Genomic DNA, 20,973 nt, shown 5'->3' on the forward strand with positions numbered 1-20,973 from the left:
AAAAATAAGCTTATGGCATTTTGGAAGGATGGTGGTCTTCCTGGTGACATTGCCTGTGAGAGGAGCCCTTATTTGTCATGCTTGATTTAATGGAGTCTGTTTCATCTTCTTAATTCTGTGTTTAGTAGGATTTGGCCTCCGTTTTTTCCTTTCATACTTCTCTGGGAAGATTTTCCCAGGAACTGCCTCTTTTCAGAATCACCATTCCCTCGTCAGTCCCGCCTTTCCAAAACCTGTTTTACTGTGGTTGTGTCACTCCATTAGATATGCACATGGTAATACCCCAGTCATCTTTTTATCTACTTCACCTTAAAGTTTCCTTGTATTTTACACCCTTGAGATTCCTTTCTAGGGCTACCAATTCCATCTCCATGTTGCCCATTGGAACCCATTCTTCGTGTGTAATTTGTCTCTGTTCTCACCTAGATAACACAGGGCATCTGAGTCTGTGCGGTAGTGCATGCTAGTCCTTCCAGAAGCTAACTCAATTTGTTTTCAAAGGAACATAACAATATTGTTTTCACCATCTCAAAGGTGTTACATTTGTGACTCTATTTGGTATTGAGAGAGCGGAATTAAGACACTTAAGAGGCAGTGCAATGAAAGGCAGAAATAGCTTGTTCTTGAAAATGGAACGAAATCTATTCCCATTTAGCTAAAAGCACAAGGCCTTTCTAATCAAACATTTAACATCATGACCTGGCCAGGGAAAAAGTGTACTTGCTCAGTTATAATTGGTTCAGCTCACAGAAGTGGATTTCTCATTGTCTGTGCAGCTACAGGAAATATGGTTAATAAAAGCACATGTCAGCCTGACTGAAGCTGTTCTATAAAGTCCTGCCAGACCACTCTGTACAACTGTTATTTCCTATTATTAGAACTAAATCTTGAGTCATGGTTAAAATGTAATCAGTGTTCAAGAGAGTGGTCTGTAGATGTAAGCAGTAATTCAGATTTGATTGGCAACATAGGCTGTTCAGGGAATAGTTCAAAATGAGAAGTGTTTTGAGAGAGCCAGAAACACAATTCAAAGTGATGATTCTCAGAATTTTCCTAACATTGGGTTGTTGATAAATATATTACCAATTTTTCAAGTTCTGTCCTTCTTAGCAACTGTAATAATAATACACAGTGGTTTTGTGTACATGATCTCATTTGACCCCTAAAACACAGCCTTGTGATATAGGTATCATTATCACTATTTTGTAGTTAAGGAGACTTACCCAAGGTTCCCAGGTTTGTGGTCAGTGTCAGGGTGAGCCTTTCTCCCTGCTCCCCTGCCAGCAGAGCCCAGGCATTTCTTATGGTCCCATGATGCCTCCTGGAAAGGTGGTGTATGAATATCTCTATCAATTTTCTGCTCTATTGTTGCTTGCATGGAATCCATGTTTATTGTTTCCATCATTGGCAAAACAGAGCAACAGCACCTTCATCACAGGGTGGTTATAAAGACAAAATCCCAAGAAATAACCTGTCTAAAAATTAACATGTCAAAAGGGAATTAATATGGCCCATCTAAAAGCTCAATTTCAGCTGCTTTACATGCAAATTTCATAATTTGAAATAAAGTTATTTCCTTTAGGTAAAAGGCATTATGATTAGGTACATCAGTAACATAAGTTTAGAAACAAGTACATTTGTCTTTTTATATAAAAAACGGTGTTGTTGACACATTGTTAGAGAGAGGGGTATTGTAAACCATCTTCCTCTTTCGATCTGCACTGATTCTGAAGTTCTGTGTGTTAACCAGATGAACAAAGACTGTGTTAAGCCAATACACTTGGATTGTATACAGGCGTTGCTACCAATTTTGCTTTGAACTTTATAAAATTAATGTCTCTCTACTTGTATTCTGTCTTCCTCTCCCATAGAGCAGATATAAGTTTCTGGATATTCCTCACTTAGGAGAATTTTCCAGTTTGAATCAACTACGAAACTATCTTGACCACAATTTCTTTGAAATTCCTTAGTATTTTTTTCTTTACTACCTGATAAAATTAATATTGATGTATCTGTCTTATCTCCTTTGTTAGACCAGCATACACCAAATACCATGTTTTAAATGAGTATATGACTAGTCTCAAAAGATGCTTATTAAGTCTTTGTCTAGGGTTGAAAAAGAGAATAAATTTTCACAACTCTTAAAATATCTCCCAGAGAAAAACATTTGAATTATATACAGATCTCATGTAGTTTTAGTGCAAAGCTAAATAAAGACTTATTTCTAAGCTATATGCTAATCATGCTCAATTGTTTATCAAACCGTCTATCAATTGGTTGGAATATGTAGATATAGCAAAACAACACAAAGCAGAACAAACAAAAACAACCATTACCCAGGATGTGCAGGCCTTGTAGGTTATTACAGACTATTGAAAGGACTCATTTTTTTTTTTCTATGACTGAGAAAGGGAACCATCACAGAATTTGGAGCAGAGATGTAGTGTGATATGACTTATGCTTTCAAAGAATCACTGTGGCTATAAGTGGGTCCCAGATTATTAATAACAGCAATGCTCATGACACTGAAGCTTTGTTTATAAAATGTAACCTGAGATATTATGACCATTTTATTATTATGATTTTGAAATTTATCTGAAAATATTTTTTACTATATGAAAGCAAATAAAGTCAACTTCATTTCTCTAATATTTTGTCATATTCTGAGCAGTTGGGCAGAGGGTAATGAGAATTAAGTGAGGTACCCTTGTCTGAGCAGAATTTATAAGATATAAAAGTGTATTGCCTATTCAGTGATAAAACAGGAGAATCTCTGCTGGTATGATTATTTTTGTTGTGTCTTTTCAAGAAAAGACATGGAAATAAAATGTTAAAAGAACTTATTTTCAGATAGGATACTACACTCTAAAAATATACTTTAGTACCATGTTATTGCCAGTAAATGATTACTCTCAAAAGTTCAGGTAGTTCAGACTAAGACGATAATTATGAATAACATTGATTTCTTTAATGAAAATGTCAATAATGATAAAGAAAGCATTATTCTTTTTCCCCCTTTACATTAGTCTCCTAACCTTTCATTATTCAATAATAGAGAGAGCTGTAGGATAAGTTAGGAAAGGTCACAAGACTGTTTAGCCTCAACCCCTAGATCTAATTGTTGGAAGGCAGTTCTCTGTGAATGCTTTTGTGTCACCACGGGGTCCAAACTTTCTAAGGAAAGACCACTGGTAAGCTTGGTTAAAGGATGGTTGAAGAACAACCATGTCCTGGAATAATACAGAGATAGTATATTGCTTCAGAGGGATTTGGAGACTTCTCTCTCCTGTAGATATCTTGCACCCCAGAGTAAAAGTCTCCACCTATTCAGAGCGGCAGGTGGGCCACTGTGCCAGCCAAAGCTCTGAGTGTCATGCTTTTGTGAGTTTGTGGTACAACCCTTCTGTAGGTGGAGTAATGTCATGCTGCCATAGCTTCACCAGTGCTAAGATGCTCTGTGAATAATAAACTGCGTTCTGACCTGTAGACTTTGTGTTTCCTGTCAGGATATCCGTCTATCTATCTATCTATCTTCTATCAGTCTATTGATCTACCTGTCTACCTACCTGTCTGTTTCCCTACCATCTACTTACCTACCTATCCATCAGTTTGGCAGTCTGACTTCTCACTGTATAAGTAGAATAATGTCTCAGATCCTTCACAATTTCAGATTGAACACTGATGTGTTCCCTTCTTGAGGCTCATGCCATATTGATGTTTGCATTGTTGAGGAATGGGACTCATTATATGATATTAGTTGTCAAGATATTCTGTGTAATTTGTTCTCCACGATACATTCAAAAAAAAAAAATCCCAGAAACAATATGTGTATAAACATTGAGTTCTTCTCACATACATATTTGCAGGATAGGTGAAAGCATTTCCATGGCTGTGGTGATGGATTTGAGTTTCACTGAAACACAGTAAGTTTAAGGATGATGTCATCTAAAGAACATGATGATGTGAATGTAGGAGAGTGTCATGCTGGCATACTCAGAGGACTGATTGGTGATCTCTGGAGTTTTTTTTTTACCTGCATGAGTAGATATGCAAGGTTTTTGCTTTCTGGCTGGAGGAAGAAGGTGATGAGGTATGTGTCGTATTCATTTTGTGTGTATGCAAGGGTGCTACAGAGAGCCAGAAAGTTGGGGGATTTAGAATATGAAAGGGATGACTTGATATATCTTGATTTGCCACATCAAGGATCCAATCAAGATATTTTATGTCTTAATTGCCACAACTGTTATGCAGTGTTGAAGAGTTGCTGCTGGTTGTTTTCAATAAATGTCTTAGTGATAGGGCTATTCCCAGAGAGTGTGTGAAGTCAGAGTGAAGAATGGCAAGTCCTACAGAAGGAGCTTTTCCAGGGAGCTGCCGCATTGATGTAATAGTGATAATGCTCTAAGAATGAACCTTTAAGAAAATTGTTTTATTGTGGTAAGAACACTTAATAAGAGAGCTACTACCCTCTTAACAACTTTTTAAGTGAATAATACAATATTGTTGAATATAGGTGCATTATTGTACAGCTAATCTCTAGAACTGACTCATCTTGCTTAACTGAAGCTTTATGCCCACTGATTAGTAATTCCCACTTTCCCTTCTTTCTACTAGCAACTACCATTCCACTCTGATTCTATGAATTTGATTACTTCAGATACTTCATAAAAGTAGAATAATGCAGTATATGTCCTTCTATGACTGACATTTCACTTAGCATAATGTTTTTCAGGTCCATCCACATTGTCACAATTTCATAGAATTTCCCTTCTTTTTTAAGGCTGGATAGTATTCCACTGTATGTGTATGCCATGTTTTCTTTGTTCATTCATCTGTCAATGGACATTTAGCTGGTTTTCACATCTTAGCTATTATGAATGGTGTTACAGTGGATATGAAAGTGCTTATACCTCTTTGAGATCCTGATTTCAATTATTTTGGATAAATGCCTGAAAGTGGTATTGCTGGATCATATGGTAGTTCTATTTTTAGTTTTGAGGCACTCAAAACCCTGTGTGCCCCTCTGGTGGTGATAAGGTTGCTGATTTTCACAGCTACTGTGATTAGAAGGCTGCTGGGGTTCAAGGCTACTACAGAGCTAGGGAGGGAGAAGGGGCTAAAGAAAGTCAAGACCCTAAAAAGATCACTGTTCTCATCCAGATTCAGTCATTTTTCTTGAATAAAAGCTTCTTGGATTGTTGCAAATATTTAGTTAATCTCTAGAGTTTTTAAAAAATTGATTCTGATGATTTTGCCAGTGTTCATTGCTTTTATGGATGAATGCAGTTTGGCGGTTCATAGACCACAATTCCTAACTGTTGATCTTGGGCAAATCAGTTAAAATCCATATATCCCTTCACCCCCAATGTTTACCTTTGTAAAACAAAGGTAATAACATGCCTCAGAAAAGTTGTTGTGAATATTAGGCAAGTCCATTTAGGAAGAGTACTGAGAATGGTATCTGGCACATAGCAAACACCCAATAGACACCAGCCAACAAGATCTGTTAAATTCATTTTAAATGCATAAGTTCAGATATTAACAAACTTATCTTTTTTCAAAAAATGTGATATTATATTCACAATATAAGCCACATTTTATTTTTTCTGAATTAGTTTATCTCAGTAGATAGATTTATAGATTATATTATACAAAGTTTCAGACCACAGTAGTTGACAATGTTTTATAATCCATTACATTGAATATTCCCTAAAGCTTTTTGAAACAATAGCAGATGGCCAATCTGTTGTAGATATTATGATTATACTTATGTTCAAATATGTAGGCTGAAAATTCACACTAAAACAAGGTAATTTTGCCTTTTGTTACTTTAGAAAAATAAGCCTGTTGTATTTATTTATGTGCTTTTTTCAATGTGGTTTATAAAGTTGTACTTTTTGAGAGGATTATCTCAGGATGAAAAAATAAAATGTATAACATTTTATGAGATACATAGAGTTATCAAAGTTGTTCATGTTTTTATGAAATATTTTAAATTTTAATAACAAACAAAAATGCTTCTTTAAGAGAGCTCCTTCCTAGGGTAAGTGGATATTAGACGATGTGGCTCTTGCAGTGCCTTAAATGTCAGGAAGCTTGAGCCTGTCAGAGAAAGTAAATGGAAATTACATGAATGGGTTTAAAATACAATCAAAATGACTAATTTAAAGTATTTAACAATAATAATTAACTGTGAAAATCAGCAAAATCTTGGGATTTCCCCCTAGCTTCTTAGTTATTTTTCATTCTTTAAGTCATGCAAAAAGCAATTTAGAGGCTTTTGGTATTTAGTTTGAATCAGCATATCTTTACACACACATGGACATTGAATTCTGGAACTTATCCAGTACTATCAACTTGGTTTAGCATAACTTCATTTTTATGCTAAGTAGCTATGACTGACAGAGCCAGAGAAATCTAGTAAACAAATTTCACTTTTTATGGAATAAGAATTCCTTGAAGACAGTTCTCCTGCCTCTCACCTTTTAGTGAGTTACCTCAGTGAAAAATTTGGACTTCTAAATTATTCACTAGAACTTCTTAGATTTTTAGATTTCTCTGAGACTGGAAACATCATAATGATGTTAGTTTAAAAGTTATTGCCATTGTTTTCAGGAAAAAGTCATAGGAATTAGAATCTGTTTGAAAGTGTACTTATTAAAGAGAAGAGTGTCATTTATGGAGTGACAGAAACGGGAAAATATTTGAGTGATTCTGGCTGTACAGAAATGAACTATCACATCCAAGTTTCTTCCAGAGTATAAACTCAAGACTCCTTCGGCAATTAAATTATAAAGAAACATTTTATTAGCTCAGATATGAGGATCTTTCTTAAAAATCCCTAGTGAACAGGTAAACAACTCTTTCTGAAAAATGGGCAAATGATGAATAGAAAATTTACAGAACTACAAATGACCAAACAATATGTTGAAACACTTTTTAACCTCACTAAAAATAACAAATACGCAAATTTTAAAATAAGATATTTTAATTCATCAGGGGCAAAAATGGGGAAAGAAAAAGAAAGATAAAAAGTTAATCAAAAAATGTGAAGAAATAGTTTCTCTTATATCCTGTATGAATACCTGCCAATTCCACTTATCATTATCTGGCTTAGGAAATCCTCCCAGATGTGCATTTATAAGCATAACTAGTATTTCATTGTTTCAGGTAATGAACATAGGGAAGCAATATAAATGTCTATTAACAGGAGATGATTATATAATCTAAGAATATCCATAATGCATTTTAAAAGAATGAGACAGATGTAGATGTATTTAAGATATTAAGTGAAGAAAGCAAATTGTAAAACAAAACTACACAGTATTTTTCTGTTTATTAAAAAAGATCACAAAACAAGACTGCAGATTTCCATATGTTCATATATGAATTCTGATACATATATGTGATGTGATACATGTATACCATGCTGAGTACAATGACCCTGAGGAGGGAGGAGGGAGAAATAGTGAAATAAGGGCTGTCCATATATTAATTTGTAATTATGCAGAGATAAAAAGAATGGGAAAAAATTAAGGTGCAACGTGAAAGAATTCCATCTTTGATTTTGAACTATGCTTAAGTGAACCATAAATAATCCAATACTTTCATAGTTCCAACTTTCAGAGTGAGGTTAGTGATTGCTATGGAATATAAAGATAATTTTTAAAGTTCATTACTTAATGGGGTAGAAATAAAGTCTTTGTAATCCAGAGCAATAACCATGATAGGCAGTAGACGGGAAAGCCTGAGGGTATGGACTTAGTGACATTGAACATGTTGCTTCCCCTCTGTACCTCTCTTTTTTCACTTGTAAAATGAGGAGATGATATCTACCTAGTAAGTCTCTGGGGGACATCAAAGAAGATACTGTAGGAAAATATTTTATATGCTACCAAGCATGTAAGTCCTCAAAAATTGGTACCTATTTTATTTATAATAAATAAAATATACTTAGAAGTTTAAGACATCTTCAATTGCTGTTTAGAACAAAGTGAAGAAAGCCAGGGAGCACTAACTCAAATGATTTACTCAATTTAATGGAATCCTTTAAAACATTAATTTTATTCCAGTCTATTCATTTCCTCAATAAACTTTTCATTTGAAGTATAGCTTTAGAAAATCAAATAATTCTTCCAAATAAAATTAATGTTTCCATCTCCCTGAAGAGCCTTAAGTTGACCAGAATTCAGAGTGCCACCTGGTAAAGGAAGGTCTGCAAAGTGAATTGGAAGGGAACGTTGTTGTATGATGCTGTTTGAAACACTGTAATATTTGCATTTTAGATTGAACTCAACTTTGTATGGTTTAAGGTTAAAACATTCTTCATGTTTAGCCATATGATAAACAAGAAAGACTGATTGTATGCCACAGGAGCTCGGACCAGGACTGCCAAAATGATTAGAACCTGTTAGTACAGAGGAAAGCCAATAAGATGAACACAAAGTGATATTTTATGTTCAACACTGAGCTTTATCCAGATAACTTTGTAGAAATGATGAGTAACTTGGGAACTTTTGTTTAGAAACATTTTAATTTTATTGGGACTGTTAAATTTCTGATCTGAAGAATTATCTGAATATATAAATAATTCAACTGATAATTATGTTGTATAATTTAATATTCTGAATTTTTAAAATATAATTAATACTGTTTGAAGATCTCTTTTACACTTTGCCTTTATTCTTTCAAAAGAGAAATCTCCGTTGTCTTTTTCTTTTTGGAGGAAGAACGCATACATATTTTAAAAGGAAGTGGTCATTAGCATCCCTATTCTATTGTTTTCACTGGGAAGTGTGGTTTCTTTTTAGGTAACCCAACTCTCCTTTCAGACTACAAAACTGATGATGAAGCAAAAATATTCACACTTTGAAGTCAGAAGGAACAGCTTGCTGGGTTGACAGAGGCAAGTGGAGGGAAATGTGCCTGGAGTTGTTAACAAATCCAGAAACACAGCATGGCATTTAAGTTAGTTAGAAGGAATGGAAAATGAATCCCTGGAATACAAATAATGTTAGTTAACATTTATTTTGCTTTGAAAGTACACATCTTTAATTAAATGAAAGAAACATCATATTCCACCACCAATTTATAATCTATATGAACGGAAAAATCATTAAATAGCTAAGCTCAGAACTAAATAGACCATTGGGTGTTTGTGTGCATGTATGTGCTACAGCTCAGAGGAGATTGTAAGAAGAAAGAGGAACATGTATTTATGGACATTTGGAGGTTCTATTATAAACCATTAATAAATAACTCATCTATTTATTGGACCTGTTGAACATATCTTACATTTTTTACTCACCTGTAGAAGGACATTCTCTTATTTCTGGAAGTAGAATAGAAAAGGCTATGTATCTAATAACAACTATTTGTACTAATAGTATAAATTAATTTTTTTTAAGAAACAAAGATTTCCAAATGTTACTAAGTTCGTGGTTCATGCTACATTCAATAAAACTGTTGGTTACTACATCAAACAAAAAAAGCTACACAGAATGTGTGAAATTCACTTTGGGGAATTTGGGTGGGCATCACAAAGATACAAGCTCTTAAAAAGGACTAAGACTGCCATGTAATGGGCCCATTGGATGATGATTCAGAGTTTATTAGAATTCTCATATTAAGGTTCCATGGACAGAGAAAATTAAACAGTAATTTCAGATATGTACTACAAATTGAGAGTCATGAGGGCAGATGCTCTGAATTTTGGGGGCTACATTTTAATCTGTTTGTTTTTACATTAGCCACTCGATAAAACTTTGCTCTAGATTGTGTATCAATAAGGATTTATTTAAGAATAATTACAAATTTTTTCAAGGAATACTGAAATGGTCAGATAGCATTCAAATATACTCAATACAATTTTGATTCAATTGCTTGAGTAATTCTTTATTTTGACATTATGAAAGTCTCTTGATTGTTTTGCTGACAATCTTTAGGCACAATAATATGTAATAATTTGCATTTTACCACGGCTGAAATTGAATCTCTCATGCTTTGAAGCTAGTGAGCTAGAGTTAGCTTCTGCATCTGTTTTTCATAGTTGGCCATCCATCTCAACTTGGGCTTTATTGTTCTCTCTTCATCATCTTCTACACAGCTACCCTCATGACATGATGAAAACTTTGTTGCTTTGTGAAATATTTTGCGGAAAATAGCCAACTGGTAATGTTGGTGGGCAGTAAAGAGAACTAAGAAAGTATCAATTCTTATCCCTCAAATAGCTTTATACATGATTTTTGGCCTTGTGTTTGTGTAGGTGGTAAGAGTATGAAGAAACCACTTACCTTTTTTTTTTTCCATCCTGCATTACCAGATTTTTAAGGAAGAAATTATGTACTATAATAGTATTCTTGACTTTGAAAATTCTTGAAAGTCTCAGGGGGTATCGCTTGAGAATGCTAGGGTCTCCTGTATCAGGATTAGATTTATGGGACATTTGTAGTTTACATGAAGCTTTGAAATTCAAAGTTAATGAGGTTTCCCCGGTGGTGGCCCATACAAATGGAGATGTCAGAACAAAATGAAGCATAAACGCCTACTGCAGTTGCGGGCTTTAATTTTATTATAATGTGGAAGAAAAGAGAGTGGGGCCAAAACAAACAATAACATTTATATTAATCTCTTCAGGAAAAGCAGAGTTGGAACAACTTCTGGAGATTTTAAGTGAGAAGTAAGAAAATACAGATACTCGGAAATCAAACGAGAGAATGGGAAGAGTGAGACAATATGCAGGCTGTTACTGAGAATCACAGTGTGATTACCAGTGATCGCCATTGCCTTCAGGTAAAGCTAGCCTTCAGCACCCCGCCTTGGGACCTGTCCTGGATCCCTACCAAGTGCATTATTTTAGGAAATAAGGGGTTAAGTAGTCAAGGTGGAGTCAAGGGAAGGTCTTAATGAACTAGTGTCCCATTCAGTCCCTCTCTGATGCTACAATATCTCTATACACACTTAATAAGCAGTTTATTTTATATTTTAATCTTGTTGATCACAGGATTCCCCTGTACACATACATTTTATAACCATTTTTACTTTTTTAATGTTTTAACATTTATTTAGTATTAATTCTATCTCAGAATTAAAGGGAGGCTACTAGAGTGAAAAAAGCCCCAAGTTTGCAGAGTTCAGCCAAATGAAAGAGAAAGACAAGCTAATTTTTTTTTTGGCAAATGACTATGGAAAAGTATACTGCAAATGACTTTGGTCCTGAGTGGTTTTATGAATATTAAATGAGATAAAGCATGCACAGTCCCAGGTACCTACTAAGCACTCAGTGTTCCCAGTCACAAAGGACTTTATCAGCCAGTCTTCCTAACTACTGGTAATAGGTACCTTTGTGCTCTCATTATCTCTTTCTTGAATCTAATTGAACCAATTTTTAAGAATGTATAAGATTTGTCTATTATGTTCTCTCTTAGAATATCTGTCCAATAATGATATAATGTGAGCCACAAATATGACTCATATATGTAGTTTAAAATTTCCTAGTAACCATACCAAAAAGAGAATAAGAATAAAAAAGTGAAATTAATTTGATTTATATATTTTAGTCCAGTATTTTAAAAATATTATTAACTTAATTGATTTATATGTAATCACATAAAATGATTAAGGAGATCACTTACATTCTTTTTTGAGTTAAAAAAAACTATATATAGTGTATATACTACATTTACACACATCTTGGTTCACATTAGCTGCATTTCAAGCATTCAACAGTCACATGCTACCAGTAGTTACATATTGCATAATGCAGATGTATGTAAAAAGAATAAATAAAGCTAAAGAAAGTCATCTCTAATTATATGTCTTCAATCATTTGCAAGTGAATGAGGTAATTTTTTTCATGAGTCATGACATGGTTAGGGAGAGTGGCAAAACTAGGACAAGGGCCATTGTTTGTTTTTGTTTTTAAATCACTTCTAATAATAACCTACTTTATTATATAAAAGCCTAGTGTTGCTCAGAAACACCTGCCTCACACAGCCATCAATTCCATCAGTTCTTTTGGGTATTCAAAATTAGATTTTGTTTGAGGTCATGTTAATTAGTTAATCAAGTCACAGCCATAATACGAATCTTGATTTTGATGACCAATAAGACCATGTATATGAAAGCATTCTGTAAACTGTAAAGCACTATATAGTGCATATTGAGGGTCAGGAGTATTTTAATCACCTGGAGAATTGATTGGTGAGTGTATTTAAATTAATAATGGTCTTTCTTTTCTTTCTAAGTGGATTCTGTCTTTATGTTATTCATGAAAATCAGGTAAATTTTTTTCTTTCTCAAACTCTTAGGGATCAAAAAGTCAAAGAACAAACCAAGCATCCCCCTTGCATTTCCATCCACCTCCTCCAATCTAGATATTTCAAACTTCTGTAAGATTCCATGATTGTCTAGTCATTAGAAGTTATCCATACCTTTTTTTTTTTGTGCAATAAAGAGCCTATTAGGTTTCTCCGTGATTTTTATAATTTTAGTAAGTTTGGTGGATGACACTGAATGTCTTACTTTAAAATTTATTATTTAGCCTAGAAATGCTTAGAGAGAGCAATAGCAGCAAGAAGAGATAACGTAGGGAAGTCGCAGAAATGATACATTTGAGAGAGGTCAAAACCATAGTCAATCAATGCTGAATATAATTTTCAGTGCTTGATGAGTATTGAAAATTGTTTCGATAAGAGTTGAGAAAATAATGCAATGAGGGGGAGGATAGCTATTTTAATTAATTAGAATGGTCAGGGAATGAAGTGAGAAGCCAGTCATGCCTATTTCTGGGAGGTCAGTGGCAGAGGGAACAGGCAGTGCAAAGGCTTTGGGATGATAAAGGTCTTGTTATGGCTGGAGTGGAGATAAGAGGTAGAATATTAGATATGAGGGTTTGCAGGGAGCCAGATCAAGCAGGCAATGATAAGAACTTTCAATTTCTATTCTGAGTAAGACAGGATGCTACCAGAGGGGTTTTGAGTAGGGAAGTGATCTAATTTACATTTTTAAATGATCCCTTTAGCTGCTCTATGAAAACGAGATTGTAAAAGGGTAAAGACAAAATTAAAAACCATTATGCAAGAAGCCTTTTAAATAGTCCCAAGAAGAGTTGGTGGTGGCTTAGAGCAAGGATATGAGGATGAGTGTGATGAAATGTAATTAGATGCTGGATATATTTGAAGACAGAGCCATCATAATTCAATGATGGATATATATGAGAGGATGGCAACCAAGGATGACTCCAAGGTTGTAAACCTGAGCGGTTAGAAGACAGAATTTGCCATTTTGGGTGTCTTTAGCCTACATATGTGTGACTGAGGACTGAGAAAATCTCAAAATTTATTTACAAATATTATTCATTGATTAATTTGATCAACATTTATGAGAGCACTGCATTATGTTGTAAAAATTTGGTAACGATAAACAGAAATGTCCTTAAATCAAATCCCTTTATTTTAAAGTGTTAATTTCCCTGTATAAATTTATACTTACATATTAAACTCCTTTTCTTTACTAATTAAAATAAAGACACTCTTCCTAAATTCTAAAAATATAACCAATTTCTTTACATAACACATAGTCATTTAAAAAGAGAATAACCAATATGACTTCAGTCCTTTAATATGTATCTTTCTAGACTTCTTGACATCTCTAGCATTGAGTTCCTTTGTTAGTTAAGTATTTTGTGAATCCTTAAGCTGTGCATGGAACTACACCAGCCACCTAAGTATCTGCTTTAAAGTATAATATTTAGATTAAAAAGTCTCATAAACTTTTATTGTAATTCTGATCATGTTACTTACCCAATAAAGAACCAGTTTCACTTTCCATGAAATTATCCAATAATACTTTCTTTCAAGAATACTCTAATGGATCTATTGTCCATTCATTCTTCTGTATACTCTAAACTTTTTCTTTGTATCATGTCACACAATTATTTATATATTTGCCTTCTTGTAAAAGATATCCTACTTTATAGAGCTTTGCTGTTACACATTAAGTGACTACTTACATTGCTGCAACAGGAAACTCAACATTCCTGTCATTTTTTAAAAAATTCAATAAATATCTACTGAAAGCCTGCTAGGCATTGAGCTTTTTATTTATTGTAGTGATATATATTTATAATATATATTTATTTCAAGGTAATTGTTAAGGAATTGGATTTCTCATTACCATGCAGAGTTTCATAGATTGTACCAATAAAAGCTATGTTTCTCTAAACTTGATTTATTTTTATCTTAAGATTAATGTAAGTGTTAGAATTGATAATGTAGCCCTCTTCTGGTATACTAGGAAGCTCAGAACCCTCTTTACAATCCAACTCTATCAATTATAAAGGACCTATTATTTGATTTTGTATACTGTCTTTTTTGACTCTGTCTTAATTTTGTCATATTCTCAATTTTTAATTTTTTGTATTCTATTGGTTTTATGTATAATTGTATCAAATCAAATCTCTTTTGTAATGGAGCTAAGTATATATGTGTGTGTATACATGTACATATTTGTGGATGTAGCTACATCTGTATCTATATCTATGTCTATTATGTATCTGTAGAGAATAAGTTGTATTATTGTCAAAGTATTTGCTGCCCTTCTCTATCTTATTGTTCTCTACCAGAAGATGAAAGAAGGTGATATTCTCAACACAACTAATTGGTCCATGTGTCTTGACTTGGCTGATGAAATGTGTTACATGTGACATAAGCCACTTCTAAGCAAAAGCTTTTAGAGCTTGTACTTGGTTCCACCATTATTCTCTTCCCTCTGTCAAGAAATTGATAAGTCCTAGATAGTAGCCACTCCTTCATCTTAGTCCCAGAGCTTAGCCACAGCTGAACCCTAAAAAGCTTATAATAGGAATAAGAAATAAACTTGTATTGTATAACCCACTAAGAGCTGGTGATTGTTGATACCACAACTAACTAATTTAAACTAATATACTTCATACATATATATGTATGCATGTATGTAAATCTCTATCTGTTATCTATTTATCTATCCATCTATCTGTGTATCTGTCTATGTGATAAGTGAATTGATGTCTCTCTACATATAAAGTACCTAAACATATTAGTGCCTTTAGAGATTATTACATTTTAAGTACGTTTTTGTTTGAGAACAAATTTATATATATTTTCTATTAACATATATAATTCTAGTATTATATATATATTTTAGATACATCATCAGTAACTCCAATTGTAATTGTAGAAACTAGTAAGATATTACACCATACATCATGGCTCATACGGCTACTAGCCATGTGTGGCTATTTAAATTTAAATTTTAATTAGCTCATATTAAAAGTATAGTTTCTTAGTTCAGTTAGTCACATTTCAAGTGCTCAAACAGCCACATGTGGCCACTGGCTGGTGTAATGAATAGCACATATATAGAACATTTCTATCATACCAGAAAGTTCTGTTGGAAAGTTCAGTTACAGAATAAAAGAATGTTCTTTTGACTTGCAGTACAGTTATTTTTGATTTCCTACTTTTCTTTCTAAATAAGTTGGTAACCATTTTTTTATTACAGTACTATTTTATTATTATTTTTGCCACAAAAATCACAAATTGGCAGAAACATTCTAATGAGGAAATGCCTGAATTGAAAAGTCATTGTATGTTGTCCACTTAATAGGAAAAAACCCAAGATGAATTGTTGTGGCATTTTCTATTAGGTTATAAATAATTGGACTGCAGAGCAGGCACATTTTGGAGTTCAAAGTGACATTACCACTCCCTCATAAGAGCTAAGCAATGAGCTACTCTGATGAAATTCTCTTTTGGAACTAATTTGACTGGCATATTAAAATATTAAAAAATACACTATCACTCTAGACTTCATTTCTTCAGCTAAATAAAGTAACTGTCATTTTAGTAAATAGTTGATAATTATTTAAAAATACTAGATGTTGCAGTTGAGTGACAGTTAAAGGAATGAGAGGAAAAAGCCAAAAGCTTCATTTGTAAGTGCCAGAATGCTTTCTGAAATGTTTTGTATACTGATCATTTTCATCTTATTATTTTTATTTTCATCTTGTCAAAAGTAGCCATTAGAGGCAATCGGTACTCAGCCATGTTGAATAAAATTGAATTTGGTCATAGAAGCATTCTGCTTAAGAATGTCATACAATAGTTTTGTGCTTCTGCAAAAATGAAATTGATTGGTAATAATCTTAGGTATAGTAAAATATGTCCGTGATTTTATAGTTGCATTTGTGGCCTTGATCTACAAGTTAATGAGATTTTTGTGTACTACCTTTTTAAACTGACAGCTGCTTTGTACAGTTATTCTTGTGAAGTCATACAAATGAGTACCTGCTTGCAATATTGATAGTTTCACATGTAGATTTTTAGGAAGTTACACTGAACGGGGTTGAAATGAAATTTCTAATTTTTTAAAGACAATGATGATAATGTTTTTCTTTTTTTAAGAAAAAGATTATTTAATGACGTACATTGGTTAGATACCATACATCCTTTTTCATACTTGGCTGAGTCAGTGCTGAATATTGAATGCTAAAGCATGACATGTAGGATGCGAATGTTGCTGATTTTCTGCTTTGTGGACAATGTTTGTACAATGCACAATTATAAGTTATAATAAGTTGATATCAAAGTTTAAAAAAAACTTCAAAAAATTGTATCTTGATATGCCAGATGGTTTCTTCCAGCATTCTGTAGGGTGATGGAAAAAGATCTTTATTTTGGATCAAAACATGAAGTGTTAAACATTTTATTGGAAACCTCACAATTCTTGTTAATTGACATCTCTGTTGCTGTTTCAGTATAAATCCAAAATTTGCTTAGACTGGGAAGCCAAACTAACCAGTCCCTTAGTATAACATTTAACCTGAAGAATATTTAGGTCTTTCTAAAATTTAAGTTGTCAATACCTCTCACATGCTATCACCTCAGATTGTGTTGTCTGAGTCTAACTGGTGATGATGATGATGATGCTAATGCCAGATAATGGCATTATGATTTCCTGGCAAATATGTGTTCTGTGGTTGCTGGCAGTTTTAGAGGAAAGATGCTTTGTATATCAGCAGACCAAGACTTTTCTTTAAAGAATTTATTACCAAAATAGCAACTGTCATAGAGTTTTTTTAAGGAGGTCTTGAAAAGAATCAATGTGATGAAATTTTAAGATAATCCCTAAACTGATTTATTGGGAAAATTCTCCAATTCGTTGTAATAATTTTTAGAAGCATAACCCTACATATATATTTCATTATGAACATTCCACAAATTATCAGTAGATAATTTATAAACAATTCACTAATTTGAATAGTTGTCACAATTCATCATTCTTTCCTCATCTGTTTTTATTGTCTCCCGGGCTGTCTTTCCCAAATCCCTAAAGCAGCATTCTGAATGCCCAGAATGCATTGCTGTCTTCCTCCTTTCTAGTATTACCCCCTTTTTTAGAACCTCTGTCCCAAGCTCCAAGGTTATTTTATGATTCATTTAACACAATTTTACTGTCAACTATTATTGATCTGGAGATGTATCCAAGTTTGCCCAGTGAGACTGAAGAGAGGAAATTATATTCCTTAGTTGAGGGAGAGGTTTCCCTGTCTTAGAGTGGATGTAAACAGAGAAGCATTTTGTTAGGTTACTATTGCTAGTAGCTATCTTGTGACTGTGACCACAGTTGGACAGTGGACAGAATTGACATGCTAAGATTGGTAGAGTGGAGAGAGCAAAAATCTGGATCCATGACAGCATCGTTGGGCCACAGCATCCTGAGTTGCAACATCATACACATTTTACCATAATAATTATGTATTAAATATCAATTTTAAAATACTATTTCCATTAAAGTTCAACTACATTGAAACAACTGTTGTGAGAAAATCTGGAAGCCTAGACATATGGTTAAGAATACTGTTATAGAAAAATTCTCTGAATCATTTTACGCAAGTATAGGAATACAACCCTTTGTAGGTTGGGGATTGCTTGTATAATCTATGCATTGTAAAGCATTTAAATAATTAAATAATGTGCAATGAATATTAAGCCACTTCTTTATTATGTTTTAACTTTTCCATGAATTTCAACCATTAATTTAAAATTGTGTCAGTAATTATCCAGTCTTGGAACAAACAGATTTTTCCTGCCTCAAATCAGATAAAAAGATCAAGGTAGACCATGTGACCATGTTTTGTGCTACTGTTTGAGAATCTAAATCCAGACATTACTAAGAGAATAGCTTTAATATTAATGATATATTGACATCCTGATTTAGATTTTGTGATTAGGCATAAATAAAATTGTGCCTATAATTTAATGGGTTGTTTTGGGTTTTCTTTTCCAGATTGACCATACAAAATACTATATTAGGTATATATAAAAGTAAATAAACAAAATCAGTACTTGAAGTATATATGAAGTGATAGTTTCCATGTATGCCAAGGCTATGACAAAAAAAACTATGCTTGACCAAAAGGATGCTTGACTCAAAACCATAATATGTCCTTGTTTTTTCCCCCATTTAAGAAAAAAACTTTTTCCACTGCAAGTGATCAGAACATGCTATTACTTGGAAAATGATACCAGTAATTTTTTTCTCTCCCCTGCAAGGACAGCTTTCTCATTATAACCCAGATTCAATAGTTAGTTGAATGAGACCTGGATGGAAGTGTGGTAATACCCCTTAATAATAATGATTAAAATGAGGCCAATGACATTTTATTTGTGTAGGACATTTTTGACAAGCATTTCCAAGTGCTCTGGGAGACAGTGCATCCATTTTATGAAGAAATGAGCAGGGGTTAGGAATGGCTTTTTATTAGTGTCCCAGAAAAGATCAAGAAAAGTGCTTTTTTATTAATGCCTTGATCTACTCAAAATTCCAAATCTATTCTTACATTCTGTAATACTCAGTGCATGGTGTTATTATGGTCAGTGGAGCTGGCTGCAATTCTCCATGATGTATTATGCTCTAATAAACTTCCAGTTCAGCTGTAAGTCCAGGGGATAAGACCTATTTTACAGCTTAAACTTCATCTTCAATCTAGTAAGGTCCAGGAACATTTAACCCAATGGCCCGGTAATGTTTTGTCAGGGTCTTATGGAATAAGATTACTTAATTGGAGTCTTAACCTCCTTTCAAAAATTCTCTTAAAAAAAAAAATCTCTGGTCCTATCATAGCCTCTATTTCAGACTCACCTTTAAGTTTACTGCTACATTAGAGATGCCACTTCCAGTGAAGGCATATGAAACATGCAGCAAAAATCCTGAGGGAGAATTAAAAATATGATAGGGTCTTTTTATGAATATAAATCATTCTTTTCTGTTTCAAACATTCTTTCAAAATATGCTGCTGATGTGCAGTGCTTCATATCTAGTTTCATGAAGACTTTTCTTCCCCATTAACTTGACACTGAGAGCATCAATCCTGGGGTTTGAATAAATATCGAGTTCCGTTGCTTTGCTTACAGTCAGTTTATAATCACCACACATCTTTATGCTCTTGTCATATTTGAACAATGGAGACTAAAGAAGTTGCTCACACTGTGAGGGGCATAGACTGAATAATTACGTGCTTTTCCAGATAAAGGAAAAATAACTTTCCCCCTGCAGTGAGCTCTAGATTCAATGAGGCATAATATCCTCAGGGCTGGACAGGTTTTACATATGAGGAAATTTTTGCCACTGGCAATATTCTGACATATGAAACTATTATAGAGGCCGTACTCAAAAATCATGGAATGTTAAACTGAGTGAGACCTTCAAGTTCATCTTACCCTACTCTTTCATATACAGATATGCTATTAGCTCCTTTTATTGGACTACAGAATGTTATATAGAATGTTATTTTTAAAAACTTCTTTTTTTATTGAAGTATGGTTGATTTACATACAGTGTTGTGTTAGTTTCTGGTGTATGGCAAAGTGATTCAGTTATACATATATATTTTTTCATATTATTTTCCATTATGATTTATTACAGGATATTAAATATAGTTTCCTGTGGTATACAGTAGGACCTTGTAGTTTATCTATTTTATATATAGTAGTTTGCATCTGCTAATCCCCAAATCCTAATTTATCTCTCCTCCATCCCCTTTCTCCTTTTGGTAACCATAATTTTGTTTTCTGTATCCATGAGTCTGTTTCTATTTTGTGAATAAGTTCATTTGTTATATTTTAGATTCCACATATAAGTGATATCATATGATATTTATCTTTCTCTTTCTGACTTAATTCACTTAGTATGATAATCTCTAGGTCTATCCTTTGCTGCAAATGGCATTATTTCATCCTTTTTCATTGCTGAGTGGTATTCCATTGTACATGTACACCATATCTTCTTTATCTGATCATCTGTCGATGGACACTTATGTTGCTGCTATGTCCTGGCTTTTGTAAATGGTGCTTCTGTGAACATTGGGGTGTGCATATCTTTTCAAATTAGAATTTTCTCCAGATGCATGCTCAGGATTGGGATTGCTGGATCATATAGTATCTCAATTTTTAGTTTTTTAAGGAATCTACATACTGTTTTCCATAGTGGCTGCACCAAATTACATTCCTACCAACAGTGTAGGAGGGTTCCCATATCTCCCTGCTCTTACCAGATATACTATTAGCTCCTAATACATTGTCCAGCCTAGAATCAGTAAAAAGTTAGGAGTTTAACCAAGAATGGACATTTAATCTCCTGGCTTTCAATCCAGGCTGCTTTCACTATGAAACAACTTGAGGTATGAATATCAAATTTTAATTTAGTAAAGCATCTAATAATTGTATTATCATAGAGTAATGGGAAACTGAGTTTCTGAGAAGTTGTGACTTTCTCAAGGTTATGTAGTAGTAGTAACAGAACTGAGATTAATATCCTAGTTTCTTAATTTTTAAATTGAGGTGTAATTAACATATAACATTAGTTTCAGGGGTACAACATAATAATTCTGTGTTTGTATATGTCATGAAATGGTCAACACAAAAAGTCTAGTTA

General features: G+C 33.5%; 2 protein-coding genes across 8 annotated transcripts in view; one reads left to right on the plus strand and one right to left on the minus strand.

Moving 5' to 3' along the window:
- The window catches only part of THEMIS (thymocyte selection associated), a 168,034-nt gene that overhangs the window by 88,833 nt on the left and 58,228 nt on the right, over nucleotides 1–20,973 (plus strand). The gene's annotated exons all lie outside the window — the stretch shown is intronic.
- C8H6orf58 (chromosome 8 C6orf58 homolog) overlaps nucleotides 1,228–20,973 on the minus strand; it is a 106,142-nt gene continuing 86,396 nt past the window's right edge. For 2 of the 3 annotated variants that reach the window (XM_045524571.2, XM_045524573.2), the window contains one exon: nucleotides 1,228–6,102. In XM_045524571.2, the coding sequence (XP_045380527.2) occupies nucleotides 6,023–6,102 (80 nt within the window). In that variant the 3' untranslated portion in view covers nucleotides 1,228–6,022. Of the gene's footprint in view, nucleotides 6,103–19,182; nucleotides 19,251–20,973 lie in introns of all 3 variants that reach the window. The other variant, XM_045524570.2, reaches the window with a different exon arrangement.

This window comes from Camelus bactrianus, chromosome 8 (genome assembly GCF_048773025.1).
Source record: "Camelus bactrianus isolate YW-2024 breed Bactrian camel chromosome 8, ASM4877302v1, whole genome shotgun sequence".
In the NCBI taxonomy this organism is placed as follows: Eukaryota; Metazoa; Chordata; class Mammalia; order Artiodactyla; family Camelidae; genus Camelus; species Camelus bactrianus.